General features: G+C 30.4%; 1 protein-coding gene across 2 annotated transcripts in view; it reads right to left on the bottom strand.

Moving 5' to 3' along the window:
• Positions 1–100: 100 nt before the first annotated feature.
• Positions 101–18,460, bottom strand: part of LOC106463862 (AP2-associated protein kinase 1-like) — a 66,261-nt gene continuing 47,901 nt past the window's right edge. For both annotated transcript variants that reach the window (XM_013923942.2, XM_022391480.1), the window contains exon 16: positions 101–2,162. In XM_013923942.2, coding sequence (XP_013779396.1) covers positions 1,630–2,162 — 533 coding nt within the window. In that variant the 3' untranslated portion in view covers positions 101–1,629. The remainder of the gene's footprint in view (positions 2,163–18,460) is intronic.

The raw sequence follows: 18,460 nt of genomic DNA, 5'->3' as shown, positions 1-18,460 counted from the left end.
GATATCTCTCTCTCTCTCTCTCTCTCTATATATATATATATATACACACACAATGACATTAGATATTAGCTGCAATTTAAATTGTGTGTCATGGTTTTCGTTTTTTTTTACTGCAGCAAAACTACACTACAGGTTGCTCAGCAACATATAAACCTATGAAGTTTTCAAATAGAACTATGTAATCTATACATCTCTAAGTTACACATTAATAACATTAACGATAATAAAAACAATATCATGATCATCACCCTTTTGCACATGTAAACTGTTGTGGGTAAGTCACATCCTTAATCCTTGATTTTCTAGTAACATCACTGTCACAAGGTTAGAAAAAAATATTATAACAGATAATTTAGTTATAAAATCACTGTTGTTATTTGTTTAACTTTGAAATTTTCAGAGATCTTGAACCACTTGATTGAAAACCACTTTTTCCAACATCAGAATCTCCCATGAAAGATGGGTTTACAGTACTGACATTTTTATCTTCATCACTTCCAATGTCCTCAAAGCTCATATTTGCAAAAGCATTGCTGTCAGTGGTTTCTTTTTTCTTATACTGCTTTGTCTTCTTGCTATTTTTACCTGGTGTATGAAAATGTCTTGCAGGAATGCCAGAAAAACCTTCTTTCTCAGCTAACACATCTTTTTCCTGAAATGAGTGATATTTGTTTTTGTCTTTTTTTGGTTTTCTTGGTGTTAACCCCTCTTCTTCACCAGTGTCTGAACTCTGGGAAGATGAAGAGCTTTTACAGCTTAATTTTTCATTTCTGCTGAGGGATGCAGTGTCAGAAAAACTTGGAAGAGTAACCTTACTCTTTGAGAAAGACTGTGTTGTAGCATTACCACCAGATTTTTTAACTAATGGGCCAAACATATTTTCTTTTTGCTGATCTCTAATGGAACTTTTTGGAATGAAACTTGATACCTGATCAGAAGTAATCTTTACTGGCCTAGCACTTGAGGAATCGCATGTTAATGAAGTAAAGGATACTGAAGTTGCAAATCCCGGTTGATTAAGAGATTGCTTAGACGTTTGCTGTTGCTGCTCTTGTTGAACGTTATGACCTCCATGCACAGAGATGATATCTTGTGTCACTACTTTGGGAATGGAAAATGGAGCACAACCAAATAAGTTACAGTTTTTAGCTGAAGCTGAAATTATGGTTGAAGAGCTATCACCAATGTCACTAGTGAATGAAATTGAAGGCTTGTAATTATTTATATTTCCATTGTCAGGGCTTTGGGGTTTTGCTTTAATCTCATTTATTTTGGAAGACTCAAGAGTGGGTGATTTAACAGGTTCTTTAACATTGGTTATGAAACTATCTTTTGGCTGTTTCATTTGTATCTTTTGACTCTCTGTTTTAGCTTTTACAGATCGCTTCCTAAAGGGAGCCAATGCAAAAACATCCATTCTTCCAGGAAGTTCACTATTAATTAGAGGTGCCTCTGGTGAAATACCAGTTGTAATTTTCCTAAAGACATCTTTACTTCTTTTTTTCCCCTGTGTTGGAGATGATGGTGGTGTAAGTATCTTTCCAGCAGGTTTAGATGTTAACTCAACTTTTGAATCAACCTTACAAGTGGTAACCTGTTTTTGTTCATTGTCAGAGAACTCTTCATCTTCTAAGAGAGGCTTGTCTCCATCTGTATGACCAATGAAGACATCTTGATAAGATACATACTCAATTTCGCCTTCCTTGTTTGTTTTTCTTTTGGTATGGAATCTCCAGTCACAAGCTTATCTCCGGGGATTTTTAAACAAATCTTTTCTTTCTTCACATCCCCATCAAGTGACATTTCAGATGAACCTTCATCTTCATCTCCACTTGAATCTACTTGTGCCCTCAGGTCACTGGCTGACCCAATTGAATCATTGTCTTCTTGGATATTTTTTTTATCCTGAGAAGGAACTTTTTTCTGGACATCTTCCTCCTCCACAAAGTTTAATAGCTTTTCATACTTTGACCTGTCTTCTGCTGGTGCTCGAGTGAAAGGAGATGATCCTAAAAGTTCTTTACCTGATCGGCCACTATGAATGCTCTGGCTGCCATCATGAGATGTGCTTGAGTTGTCACTAGGGTGCCGCTGACGAAGGATTTCTACATCAACTTCTTCAGAGTATAGAGGCATGTAGTTTGCCATGTCAGGTGGGGCACCTGTAACAAATGATGATACTGTTATGTAACAATCTAGATATTGGTTAAATGTTTATGAAAAATTGATGGAATAAAGCTGAGAATGCAGTAACTCTTGCTCTGATACCCATACCTGCTACGACTCCCAAAAAAAGTCTATACAAAATGCCTCTCGATAAATATTAACAATGTGAAGGGTCTTCATTACAATGTGGCCAATTATACATAAAGTGTTATTTAGTTAGAAATCCCAGACTCAAGTGGATTGTTTATTTATCCAGATTTCTTTCAGTAATGATCTAATAAAATTAATTAGGTCTAATGAATTTCATTATTTCATCAGCTTTATCAATTTTTTTCAAAATAATGAGTTTAAGTTTTTCTAATCTCTGAATAAAAGAAAGTACTAACTTTTCACGCCAATCTTAGATAGAACAATATATATAATAACAATGGCACTGAAAAAGGCACATTTTTCTTTTGAGTAGTATCTTTATTGTCAATTTACTGATACAAATCTGTTGATGCTAAAATGGGATATTATCACATATAGCTCGCTGCTGTCTATTTAAAAGTGTGGCTTATTGAGAAACTTGAGTATTATAATACTACTAGACTATTTTAAACAAATTTCTCTACAATAAATATGTCAAATATCTGACATAAATCCACAATTATATTTGAATTGTAACTCACTAAACAACCTGTGAAATATACAGACATCACAAACAGTTTAAATTAGCATTACTTCTGTTCTTTTATCACTTGAAATCCCATTTTCAACATGAAAAACTTCACTGAATCCCACAGCCAAGAATGTAAAATAACAATTCACTTATAACACATTTCTCATTAACCAAACAAGTATTTCATCAAAATCCACAAAAATCACGTTATAAAATGTTTAATTTTGGACATCAAAGAAGCAAACACACGTGCCTGCTTCCCATCAACATTAGTCTTCAATTAAAATATACAAATTTCTTACTAAAAAAAAAACAGCAGCTTAAATGTTTTAAATCAAGACTCATTATTAAACTTGTAACACATGAATTTAAGAGCTAAAAGTAAACATTAAAAAATCTAAGAATTAATGTGGAAACCAAAATCTTTTGTATTGAACGTTTTCAATCAAAAATGTTATTTTTGTAAGAAAAGCAGTTCCTTCAACTTTTTCACTTAACACCAATACTTTTAATGATATCATCATCAAAAGTATAAATAGTGTGCAGAGAGTATTAAGAAAGGAGAAATTGTTACTCATCACTTCATTTATTGGCATGACTTCTGTAACAGATGATATGTTTCTTCAACTGATTACTCTTACTAAAAGATGGTTATATCAACTTAAATGTTCCTGAAACTTTGTCATCATCTCATGTTTGATAGCAGGCAGATAGCTTATTAAAACCCAAATTATTTCAATGAATAAAAATAAGGCCTGACCTTTTTTTTGTCAAAAGAGAAATCAAATTCTTTAATTCCTTAGGAAATCCAACATATTGTATAGATGTTCCTATTTGTCTTGTTTTTAACACAATGGCTAAAATTATATCTTTTTCCCACAAACAAAAATAAAAAGGGGAATGGTTATTCACTTTAAACCAATGTTTTAATATTAAACTACTAGTACTAAAATAAAAGGAAATAATCATGTAATAGAACAGAACATTACTTGAATAAAAATCCACTAACTAGAAGTTAATCAGAAAACCTCCTCTTCTTTACAGCAATCATGACAAAAAATAAACACCAAAAAAATAGACTTCACATGTCCAGTAATAGTTGAACCACTTACATATCTCTAAACAGATAACATTAAATGTGATATTTTTACAGAAATTAGAGAAAAGTTATGAAGAATTTCTGCAAACTGCACTGCTTATAAATTTGCATATATAAAAAAATTAATGCAACTTGTCAAAACCAATAAAGTCTTTGTTGACAGATACAACCATCATTTAATCAGTCTTGCAATCCATATAGTTGTTTATTCATGAATCTAAAGTAAGAGTTCTAATATTCTATGACTAACATTTCAGCAATAGTATACTGGTCAAAACATTTTTTTCAAAGGAATGAGATTAAGCTTGTATTGTGAAATGGATCAAACATGAGAACTTGAAATAATTACTTTAACACACATTTTGATGACCACAACTTGGTTTATATGAAAAATCACAGTTCTACATAAACAAGTACACTACAGAGGTTTTCATTCATATTCTTTTTATATATGCAAGCTTTTAACTGCTGTCTACAAGTTATCATGTGTGTTGACCTGGTTACTTCTCTAACATTACAACAAACTTATGTATATATGGTAAAATCCAAACATAGATAAAAAAACATGTAATGCATATAATTCTCAAAACGTCCGACTCTTATTTTGAGACTATATCAACAACTGTTCTAGGTATTTTTTATGGCAAACAAATTCTGTTTAAATCAAAATAACCATAATAAAATCAGAAGGCTACTAATCATCGAGCTTACAAATCTCTACAATCTTTAAATAATAAGATGGTAAAATTTCACCTAAAGCAGAAATTGGAGGGACTGGTGCTGTGAGTTCAGTGTTGTTTATTAACGGTTGATATATACCTCAAAACTACTACAGTGGAGAGTTTATTCTCTTGGGAAAGTTAGCATGAAAGAAAGCATTATTTAAACAGTAATTTGATAGAAATGTGGTATTGTTCCAACTCAGAGGTGCACAACATACAGCCTGTATGGCCCGTGACATGAAATTATATTGCACAAAGTTCAAAGTTTTTTTAAAATTTGATGGAATGTTACCCATTTCATTCATAGGCTTTAAGCACCATGTCATTAAGGCATTACAGAATATTGTTATAAGTGGAATACAGTTGTACAAAATAATGAATTTAATGCAACTTGTTTGTTCACATCTCATGAGATGGTCTGTTTTTTATTGAGTACATTTTACTGTAATTTACAGAATTGTTAAATACAGCCATTTTAGTCTGTAGTTAAATTTAAGAGTTTCTGTATCACAATGTAATAGAAATTTTGTTAAGTAGTCTTTAGGGTTAGTAGAAAATGCAAAGGGCTCAAAGTTTTTGGAGGAAGAAATATTATGGCCCACCAACTTTCAATCACATTCCAACTTAGCCCAAACAAAAAATTGAGTTGTGCACTCCTGTTCCAACTCCATGCAATTGCAATGCTAAAGTTAAATAAGTTTCATCTCAAAATCACCAAACTCATAAGATATTGGTGGAGCAAGGATGATATTTCTTTACTGAAATACAAGATCCTTCATCCAAAAAAAAAAGGGGCTAGCGAATGCACACACAAAGGTTGTAATCTACAATAAGGATAAAAATCATATACCATATCCAGTCAAAATGACTATTTTCCATTAAAAGAAATGACAGATCACTTTTTTTTTTTCAACTGAGAAAAAATAATCTGCCCATTTTAAAAATAAAATTTTTATAATTCTTCAATGAAATATATTTAATATTCAAGAACTTAACTTCTAAACCAGCATCATGCTTTATGAGTTATGGAAAGATATTCACAGAATAAGTATGCAATTTTGTAAAATTTAAAAACAATGTACAAAAACAAAACAATTTTGTTTCAATTAAACAAAATAGGATATCTGAGATATTACATAAAACTATTTAGTAAAGTTTTTCCACTATTCAAGCATAAGATCTTTTTTTAAAACAAATTTACTACAAATAGAAACAAGTTTTAATAATCATTAAACTGTGGTTAAAACTGAATTGAAATTTTATTGAAGCAGTCAACATTTTCACATTTATCTGAGACAAAGTGGTTTCTTCTTTCAGGGCTCTTTCAGAGAAATATCCCAAACTAAATTATTTTTAAAGTTGTTAACATCATAGTGTGAATTTAATGTAAGAAATATAGCCTTATCAAGGATATATAGTAACAAAGGGTATGGGTTCAGTATTTAAATTGTAAAATAATTTAGATGTTTTTGTTATTGTATTTTTTTACTTTCCTGAAGTTAAACTACAAAAAACACACAAGTTGTTTCTTTTAATTATATTAGCTTCAAAGAGCAACAAAGTGAAGGCTAAGTATCAAAACAAAAAAGACAGAGGCACTATTACAACATCTTTATAAATTACACCATAATAATAAAAACCAATAATATAAGGCACTAAATTTCCTAAACATTTAAAATAAACAAAGATTTATTCCAAGTATTAATAGACTCGCACTAATTACATTTTATTTTTTGCATAATTAATGGACATACCAGTTCCTCTCTCTACATGGTGTTTTATGGGTTAAAAAATAGCAAATATCAAAAAATTTTATGTATATATATATATTCATTATATTTTCAATATTCTAAATGAGATTACTAAGTCAAAAAACATACTAAGTAACATACTGATACACACATGTTAGACAAAAATATGAAAATAAACAATTAGAAGAGAACTAGAACAAGTTTAAAATATAAAATGAGAATACTGTCTATGAATTAGAATACACAAGAAAGTTAACTAAAAACCAACTTACACAAAAGATCTATGTATGACTTGTAAAGTATTAAATAAAAGCCAGTAACTTTTAAAAATAGAACAAAAACTAGAAATAATACTAAAATGTATTTCGGAACCCCATATATTTTTTTCTTTTAAACACATGTAGAACATTCACAGTATAACAAAATTACACTAACTAACAATAATATAAACTATATATATATATGTATGTATGTATGTATGTATGTATGTATGTATGTATGTATGCATGCACTACTCCTGACTTTTCACAGGTTATAATTTGTTAGTTTTTAGATATTCACATAAATCAACAAATGGATTATCTGTACCAGCCATCCCTAATTTGGAAATTATAAGACTAGAGGGAAGGCAGTTAGTTAACACCATCCACCACCAGCTCTTGGGTGACTGAATATTGGGATTTGACTGTCACCCTTATAATTCATCCACAGCCCCAAAGTGTGGAGTGTGATATTTTTATCTTTTGCAGTAACATGACACAAATGATGAACCTACAGATTCACACTCCAGCAACTAACCACTAGACTACACTTGGCCCTCACAAGTTGTGAGGTCTTTGTTTTCAATGTTCAAGGCAACTTTTTTACACAAAATGATGGAAATAAAAGTTGAAACCTGATCCATGCTATAATTGTTATTCACTCTCTGAAGGAACTAAACTGTTGGGCTTCTATTCATTAATGGATCAAAAGATTATGATTACATAATGCCATCTAAAGGTAAACATACATGATAGTAAAAAATGAAAACAATTGCTTGGCATCAGTGAATCCGACAGGTTAAAGCTGCAGTCTTAATAACTAGATGATCAAAAGCATAAGAATTAGTGTCCAAAAGCAAAATTGAAATACAGAAACTAAGATAGAACAGGTGTAAAACAATAAATGACAAATAATCATTGAAAGTCTACTTTCCTCTTAGCCATCATGAAACTCCTGAACGCTTCTCGTGATACTACAAGTCAATAAAATAACACTTTCATCTAATGGTCACAGTAAACTACACATGTAACAATGCTTATTAACCTGAATATTAACACCGCAGAACTTTGATTTTCTTGTTTCAATAGTCTAAGAGTGTTTCACTTCCATAGTCTAAAATAATAAAACATTTTAATGGTGTTTTCAAAGCCTTTTCCTCAATACTACATAATCTAATATAATGTGATATGGTATAAACTGTTCCTCATTATTATTCTTCACAGACTCTTCTATTAACAACAAATATTAATAATTGGTATTAGCTTTTTTAAACAGTTTATCTTGCAATTTAATCACATACTTTTAAAATACTCAATCTTACAGTCATACATGTCCTCACATTTTTGTTGTATCATAATGTCATAATATAAAACTTGTAGAAACAGTACTTCTGCTACCGTCTTACATAACGAACTTAACATCTCCCTGTGGTCTCATATGTTAGAACAAAAAAAGAAGCTAGCAGCATATTTCTTTGAACATATTCAGAACAAGCCCATAGGGGTGCAAACAACCCTCCCCTCACTCCTCTCTTTGATGATGGCCTCTCAGTATATAATTGCTTTTGTAACACTGTGCATACATGAGAAAATAGCAGTTTCATACTTGCGAGAGGGAAGTTACTAAAATGTTTATTTGAAATGATAATAAAGAAACCATTACATATTTTTGAAATTTTTTTCACCCCTGGGCACTAAAGTTACACATGAAATGAGTTCCAATTTGGACCAAAAAGAAACTCCACTTCCAGAATTAATATTTCTATTACCTAATGAGTCACTTGCTACAACCACAATGAATTGCATGCCTGTAAAAGCACTATCTGATAAACACAATTAATTAAGAACTGTTAAATGAATTCTGTTTGAGAGATTATAGTATACAATATGAGTAGAACAATGCTCAAATAGATTAAAAGAAAAATACTAAGTTTCCTGAATATTTTTGATCAGTATTTTATGTTTTTGACATAAAATATTTAATTGCCGATAGTAACAAGGAAAAACAAGAAACGTTGATTTTTTTTAGTTTGTTTGAACATTTATTTGCCTTATCTGAATTTCTCTTGTGGCAGGTAATTTGTTAATGTTATGTACTGTACTAAAAACCACTCTTTTAAGAGTAGTAAGAAATATATATACTGCTTATAAACTCTCATCAGTCTAAACAAACTGATAAAGTATGAAACATTACATAATACAGCTTTACATAAATGATTGAAACAATTTTTATTTATTGATTTTCAAATATTACATGCAAATTTATGTCTTCTATATTATTTTATGTTATGGAATCAAAGGGTGTTATAAACAATAATAATTTTACAGTAATCAAAGACTGACTTGGAAATTTTTACCCAGGTGTACTTTCTTCAAAAACAAGCAGACAATAGCTAATTGTGCAATAAAAAAAACAAAATATCTGCCATATTATATTCAACATCTCAAAAAAATGAGAGATGATTATAATTACCTACTTATGAACATGATAAAAACATCAACAAGAGTTATCACCGTAACCCTAACCACCGTTATTTAGAAGAATGCCCAACCTGGTCTTGCAATTTCCTGCCTCCCATCTGAGCTCAAATTATATGAAATAGCTTACAAATGATCAAAACAAAATTTTAGAATTTTGGAGGAAAAAATGGGTTAATAATTCCTATACCTAGTAATTTAATATACAATCCAATTCCTAATGAAGATGTAATACAACATTAACTTCTTCTAACAGTAATCAAAGCAAAGACAACATCATATTACAAAACTTTTAACAAACACATTATAAAAAACACTGTTCTAACGTAATGTCTTGTAGTAGGCATTAGCAGTTCAAATACACACACTTCATACCATTTAATGAATGGGAAACTCTTTTACTTTCAGAAAACTTGGTTACTGAATAAAACATTTTTGGAATATTTCTAATTTTTCTACACCACCCAAAAATTACATCAAAGTTATTCATGTGTTATATTCAAATTTCATTTGATAGTATCAATTTTGTAACAAACTGTAGTTTAGTCTGAGTTTATGTTTTAAGATATATATAGATCCCCACTTACTGTATTTTCATTAATCCAGTCATAACACACAGATACAGGTACTGGTTTTGTGTTGTCACAATACACAGTTTTTGTGATAAGTGTGATAAGCTATTATGGCAAGCTTACAATCTAAACCCCACAGAAAAAAAAAAAAGAAGGGGCAATATGACACAAAATGACAGGAAAACATATACTATTATAAGCAGGTATTAAAAAAGTAAAAAATCTCAAACTGATTCCATAATATTTTTTAGTTTGAAATATAGTTTAAGCATCACCTTCAATGAACATAGAATTAAAAGACAGTGAAAACATATCTTTCCTTGAAAACAATGTTTCAATCATAGCAATAGATGAAAACTTACAGAAGTACAAAAATCTGATCACATTCTCCTTACTTGCCTATACAAATTTCTAGTTTTTCCACAGTACTTATATCAATTTTGTATTCAGCATATCTGAATTTTTCCAAATCACCAATTTTGTGATTCAACCCTCTATTTTGTACTTCGAAATTTATCTTAATTCACTTAACCATGCACAGATAAGTTCCTATAAATGTACAGTTCTAATTTTCATTGTTAAATATTAAGCAGAAAGAGATTGCATTTTTAGAATTTGATTATTATTATTTATGGTTATTACAAAAACCAACATACCAAAGAAAATCTACAAGCAAAGCTACAACTTACAATATTATAAAAATAATCAATTACAAGCAATTTTAGCACTTGGATCCTGCTCTAAATCCAATGCACTATCAACTTAAGCTGCACCTACATATTAATCAGTGTATATAAGCACAGCTTTATCTGACAATATTAACAAGAATGAAAAAAACCACGGTTTAAACAGTCTGAAAATTTTGAGCTAGTGTGACCACCAAATATTGGCAAGGGCAGCACCAGCTTCTTACCAGTGAGAGAGTTGAGGTGGGCTAGACAAAAAATGGAGGGGATGCACTCTACATCTTGTGGACACACACACTGTAGAACTTAGGAAGTGAAAGAGCTTTAACAGTAAACATTTTTCCTTGGGTGTGATGCTAAAGCAAATTTTATGGTAGCCTTAGCCCCAGCAAACCCCTTCTACCACTACCCCTTTTAAGACTTCCATTCCATAACAAGCTACATAAAGTATTTTTATGTAAGATATAAAAATGCGTCATTAAAACATCAATTCATTAATAAGGCTGCAATAGTTCAATGACTGATGGAAATACCATATTTCTGTAATTTAAATTCAAGCATCAGCAGTACATAAACCACTATTTAAATCCTCACAGATAATACAGATACAAACAGTTTTAGAATATAATAAAAACACAAGTTACTACTTTATTAAAACTTGGTTACAGTGGTCATACTAGCTTTTTGGTCAATACATTCTAAAACACACAAGCCAAAAAACTTTCATCCTATGTTTTGTAAATTGCATCCAAATACTTAAGTACTGTTTGTTTGCACAAAATTAATGGAATTTCTCCCATTTTTCTGCAATAAAACTTTTCATTAAGTAAACATGACTATATGTAACCCATGACCTTTTGGCTTACATCTGATAGCTGCCAAAATGAGGTCACTCTGAATCATATATATATTGGTCAGGATTTATGTTTTGTCATGTGTCCTACAATAAATTATACCAGTATTTCATTTATTTGCAAGTTTTTCAAAAATAAGAAGACATCATGTTTAATTTCATTGCAAATTCAACTCATAATGTGTTCAATACGTTGTTTACTGAATTAAAAAACTGCCAACCTCATCTTTTTAACTGTTTGCATGCAGGTGTAAAGAACCTGCACATTGATTTCTTTGTTTGGTAATTGATGTGTTCAGAGGAAAACGAAGTTTCACAATAAAAAGTATAATGATACTTAAGATAAACAACATTGTTTATTTATAACATAATGGGACACAGAAACACATTTTTGAATTCAACAGATTCCATCTTCAGTATCTGAAGCAAAATAAAAGAATTGCACCATTCCTAAGTAAGAAACTAAAATACATTGCTATAATAATAGTAATTTAATCAAAACTACAACAACATAAAAATTAAATGAGTAACAAACAAAATACTGTACATATTTGAAAATGTGCAATTTAAACAAAGATTGCATGTTGATATTTGTATATCTGAACTTTCATGCAGTGATATCTCACTGAATGGCTTTTCAGTAACTCAGATTAAGACTATATTGCAATCACAAATTCACATTTCCTATTTAACCACACCCTATTTGAACAAATAGATGGCACAGTGATGGGCTTCCCACTGGGTCCTATGTTAGCTAATATATTTCTTTTGTATCACAAACAGAAATGCTCTGCTGACTTCATACATATCCTTTACAGAAGGTATGTAGATGATACTTTTTCTTTTTCACAATATGGATCACTGCCCTAAATTCTTAGAATACTTGAACTTATAACATCCTTCCATTAAGCACACTTGCGAGGTTGAAATTAATAATAATTTACCTTTTTTAGACATCCTCATTATCCGTAACACGAGAGGATATGGCACATCAATATACAGAAAAAAAGATGTTGAGTGAACTCCTAACACAATTTGACAGCTTCACCCATTCACATACAAAAGAAATCTGGTAACATGCGTATTAAACAAGAGCTTATAAGTTGTGTTCTACGTACCTTAATTTACAGTCTGAAATTTGGATCATATGGGATACTTTAAAATGTAATGGCTACCCACAACATCTGTTACAAAATAATTCTAATACTTTTCTAACTAAGAAACTCACTAATCTATCCAGACTACCAATTGTACCCAAACTTACTATATACTCTTGTCTTTCATATGTTGGTAAACAAATCTTAACTTTAAAAAGTTAGATTAAATGCATAATTCATTGTTACTAATCCAAGTTTATTTCATATTAGTTTTTAAACCCACATCACACATACAGGATTATTTCCATACTAAAGACCCTCTCCTAATTTCTCTTTGTTCTTGGCTTGTATATATATTTACATGTGTGGAGACTTTAAGGCCTCCTATATTGGCAAAAACAAATGGCATCTACTAGCTAAAGCCATTTAACATATGGGAATTTCCATGAAAATACAAAAAAAGTTAAGTAGCTCCTGGGTTTCCTCTATACACCAACATAGTGAAGAAACAGGACACAAATTTAACCTATCAAACTTCAATATCCTTTGCAAAGGTGACACTGGTCTGGAATTATGATTAAAGAAACCCTCCACATCAAACAACTTTCACCAACACTGAACAACATGTAGCCTTCGTTTAAATGTCACATTTTCTAATATGTAGAGTATTTTGTTTGTTACTCACTTTTTATGTTGTTGTAGTTTTGATTAAATTACTTTTATTATAGCAATGTATTTTAGTTACTTACTTAGGAATGATGCAAGTTTTTTAATTTGCTTTAGATACTTTTTTTGCATACAACTACATGAGGACTATCTGTACTAATACTAACCATTCCTAATTTTCAAGTGACAGAACAGACAGAAATCAGCTTTTCAAAACCACTCACTTCTAACTCTTGGGCTACTTGTTACCAATGGATAGTGGGATTAACCATCACATTAAAATGCCCCATAGCCAAAAGAGAAAGAATGTTTGTCATTGGGTGCACAGGTAATGAAAATTGATTACTACTATAAACAGATAAAGATACATATCAGATCTCTTTAAAAGCCAATAACAAGTTACACACCACTCCAGGAACAACAACAAAAAAACACATTAAAATTTAAAATAGACTTGTATCAACTTTGTAACTTATAGAAATATGGTCTTCATAAAAAATTATAATCATGATTTTATTAATTGATTTTTCAAAATAGTACTTTAATAAACAATTTCAAATAAAATTCTATCAAGTTTAACTAATATATGTCGTAGAACTGGTTTTCATTCAAATACTTTGTCATTTCTTAATACTTGATTGAATTCAGATTTGAATAAAATGTAAATAATGGGTAGTATCAGTTGTAAAACTTATTTCACATGCAACGTTAAACTTCTTGGAAGTAAATTAACATACAAGTAACATTGTATTATCTTGAATTTTTGTTTTTAAGCTATATTTTATTGAAAATCAGTTAAAAAATTAAACAAAAGTTAATGAGAAAAACAAATTTACAGATTGATATTAACACAATGAAAAATATATTCAATCATATTAAAATCAGAACTTGCACCTATTTACTATTGTAGCTGACAAAACTGTTTTTTGATTTACTGCTTCCCAAAGGTTTACTAGAAATTTTAAATGAAATACAAGAAAATTACTTCATATTATCATTATTATTAATGCTAGAAATACATGACCTTATAACACCCAAATGTTATTTTCATTTAATTAGACACTCAATGTTTTGCTTTACAGCTTCTTCAAAAGCGTTCACTAAAACACAAATCGAAACTGACAGTACAATGAGTGTCTAATTAAATAAAAAACAACATTTTGGTGTTATAAAGTCATTTATTTTTAGTATTAATATGGTTTCTATACACCAATATGCACTACAGAAGTTAAATAATGAGTTTTTGTACTATTATGTAAAAAAAACTAAACAAATTACTCCATCCTACTCTGAGCAGCACTTCACAAATATCCTGGGCATTGAAGAAGACAATTAAACAGATATGCCAAATGGACTGAAACTAATAATTCAAAGTTTCAGCTATAATTCACTAAAATAAAACAACAGATTAATCCATCCCACTATAACCATTACTTCAGATATCTCTTAGGTATTGCACAAAAAACTGAACACATCTGACAAGTGGACTGGAGCCAAAATAATAAAATTGCATGAAAAATACTATATCTAAAAACAGTGTTGCTGCTTAAATATTAACAATACACCATCTAGTGATTGTACTCTGCTTCAACTTTGGCAACAAGTTTTACGTGCACAGTCGCAATGTAATAACAACAGCCATTAGTCAAGAAGAATTTTAGTTAACAAATTGTGATACAGTAATTTAACTTAATTTCAGTATCAAGTATTAATAAAGTAATCAATTAAATCAAGTAATGCAATAGTTGATATTAATTTAGAACAATACTTCACAAATACAATAATGAATACAGATCAATGTAGTGTGGCTATGTGTAGCACACACACACTGCCATAGTATAATATCAATTTACTGTTAGAGCATTGTATAGTCAGAGAACATGTTATAAAACAAGCTCACTGATTTTTAAATTACATTTAATTGCTTTAGTAACAACCACTAACTAAAAAACAAAATAACAATAATAATATATACATATCACTAAATAATTGTTTCAATTTGATCCACAAAAGTTCTGTTATATATAATTTGGGCTTTGTGTGTTTTTCATCAAAAATATAAAGATTAGGTCAATAGTCAGTCATGTCATCGATGGAAGTTCAAATTTCAATTTCTTGGAAAGTATCAGTCTTAGATGCAAGATCCATAAACACGTAAAAGTAATATAATACAAAAAAAAACACTGGTTGTAGACTGTTTTGTTTAGTTTAACATTGTACTAATCTCATAGATGACCTTGGAACACCAACAAATGTCAGGTTTCTGTGAAAAGTTAGAAGATTTTAATCCATGTATTAACAAGTAATTTCTGACTCAAAGACAAAAGAAATGATTCGGCACTTTGTAAGAACCATATTGGTGTATGCTGATCTATGACTGGGTAACACCCAAAAACTTAATTGTTTTTTGTAGTAGAGTTCAGTGATTTTTTACCCTAATTCAGACAATAATGATGACAATTGAGATTATCTATGGAACACTCATCATTCCCAAACTTTTTGTGAAACCTGTGAGGAACTGTTGAGATCAAGACAGAATCTCTGAGTGTTTGTTCTTGTAAAAATGGAAACGAGATCAGATTCAAAGTTAATCTGCAAATGTAAAGTAGCAAAATGTCCAAGGTGTTACAAGTCTAGCAGGTGTCAATGCAATTACTATGGCACACCAGTTATTAAAAAAAATTATAACTGTAAGAGATATCAGGGAAACTTTAGCAGAGACGGTGGTGTTAAATATCTAAAGAGAAGTACATCTGTATACAGGAGTGGTAAACTTATGGATGAACTCAACAACTTGTCCTCAAGTGGGTAAGACAGTGAAGATGACTTGGCATGGTGCAAATCTTTATGCAAATGAGGAGAATAATTCAAGATCAGCTAAGAAAAAAACACGCGAAGACTTTTTCCAAATGAAGTGCAAGAATATTACAATGATAAGAGAAGTGAGGAATGCTAAAATAATGGCAAAATAGCATGATCACAGCATGCAGGTGGTCCATTTTGGTAGGATAGAAACACCTTAACAACTACTCAAATCAAAGGAACCAACACAGCAAAATTATCTCTTATCATGCCTTACAATGCCATGCACCTCATTCTTAGGCTTTGGAACTTCTTGATCTGATGGGGTACACCAACACCTAGCAAAAAAAAGTAATATTTTCTGCCATTAAGTTACAGGTTGCTTGTTAAGAAAATAATCAACTATAAGCAACTTTAAGACTTGAATCCTGCTAAATCCAAGCTAAGCTGCACCAATCAAACTAGTACATCAATGTACATAATCAAAACTTTATATGACAATATTAAGACAATAATCACCTACAATCAATTTTAAGACTTCAATCTTGCTAAATGCAATACACAACAGTACACAAGTTAAGCAAAGCTGCACCTAGCAAAATAAGTAAGAAATCAAATGAAAGCAATGTGAAGTGTTCCAAATGATACATAACTGCAAGCCAAACTTCTAAGTATCTCTTCTGTTTAAGTAAATCTGAACAGGGAATAAAGAATTCTAATTTTGCCACACTTTTAGCAGAAAAGTAATCACCATGGTCACAGTTTTTAATCAGGTACAAGAAAAAGCAAGCAATAATCAGTAACAGCCTAGCCATAAACAAACTACAAACACAATATACTGTGTACATGTGGAATATATAAATATAAAGGGTTATAGCCCGAGACTTATGATCATCTGTATATTCAAGACATAGGGCAAAAATACAGAAAGTGTGGACTGGAGGGAGAAAATAAAATTGAATAACAGTGATGTCAGAGATCCTGTAATGGAAATTATACCATAATAATCACCAACTCCTTCATTTCTAGGATTTTTTTTATTAGTGTGCTTCTTTATTAATCTAATGGCAATTACAGAAATCTTCAATAAGAACACGTTGACTAAAAACAAATTAAAACAAACATTGAAGGAAAACAATTTACTATTACATTAAACACAGAAAATGTTCTTCCTTATTGGATAAATTTCAGAACAAAATGTGTCATTACTTACTGATTCACCATCAGCACTAAAACGATTTTCAAACAAATGACCAACAGCAAAAAGTAAAGATAATGCAATACTGCATGAAATAATACCAAAGAAGTGTTAGGTGGAGGCTCACCACCAATAACTGAATATCAAGTGGAGATTTACCAGCATTCAACAAATAGCACAGAAACTTACTAAAAAGTATAGTAGAATAAAGGCTTAGCAATGTATTGATACCATAAGACGAGTTACACATATTCTAACAATGTTACAATATACCAACACTTTGATGATATGAGATTCAGACTTGCCAATATTCCCATAAAGTAAAAATGATGACTTGCCAATATTTCGAGAATGTAACAGGAATATTTGTCAACAAAACAAAGAGATTTATCAATACACTGGGTAGGTAAAAGAGACTTACCAATTATTCTGACAAATTAAAAGTATGATGATGTAATGTTGAGACTTGTGAAAATTCTGAAATAATATGAAGGATTCCCAATAATCAGAGAATGTAAATGAACATCTGTCAACACTATGTGAACTGTTCACCAATATGCTGATGATGTAAAACTGATACCAGTATTCTAAAAACATAACATAGGAGTGTTAATGCACATCAAGAAAGTTTAACATAAGGACATAAAAAACTTTCAACATTGAAACATGGTGACTTAACATTTTTTATACTGTAACTAGAAGATAGTATTTGACATTTGTGACAGATTTATCATTATATATTTATTTTAATATCAACGTTTGTTTAGATTAAACTTATATTTAGAAATATGCATAGCTTATAGTGTTAAATATGTATTGTGAAACTCCCACCTATTCTCTAAAGTTGTAGAAGATTCTAGAGTGTAAGAATCAACAATTTATGTATTTACGTAAACGCTTAATGTAGCTTTGTATTGTTATGTAATCTGAATTTTATAGAAAATCTCCACACACCTATAAACATAACGCGACAAAAAAAAAGAGTATCTATTATTGGTTTGCTATAGTTGGTATGCTACAAGTTTCGGAAGCTATAACTGTGATTGTTATAACACTTATCAATTGGAAAACTTCAGATATTTGACCAGGAGCATATACAAAATTTGAACATTACAAATCATTTAACTTCAGTCGATTCTCATCGGACATTAGTATCTCTTATGAAAACATTATATAACTTCATCGTGGAAAACTCGGTGTGTGTGTGTGGCTGGTAAATAATGAAGGACAAAGCTAGCTAGCTTCCTGTTAAGTGAATCGTACCTACATCAATTCATAATTAACTTGTTCATTGTGAACCCTTGATAAGATATCAAGGAAGTTTCAGACTAGAAAGAAGACTTTATATTGCTTGTAAGTTTGTGAATCTTTTGTATATAAATCATTGTGTGTAATAATTAGTTGTAATAACTGTTACTGTAAATCGTATTGTTGTTTGTATATTAAAAT

Source organism: Limulus polyphemus, unplaced genomic scaffold (genome assembly GCF_000517525.1).
Source record: "Limulus polyphemus unplaced genomic scaffold, Limulus_polyphemus-2.1.2 Scaffold1505, whole genome shotgun sequence".
NCBI classification, from domain to species: domain Eukaryota; kingdom Metazoa; phylum Arthropoda; class Merostomata; order Xiphosura; family Limulidae; genus Limulus; species Limulus polyphemus.
Note: the sequence above shows the minus strand (reverse complement) of the source record. Positions and strands in the feature narration are given on the sequence as shown.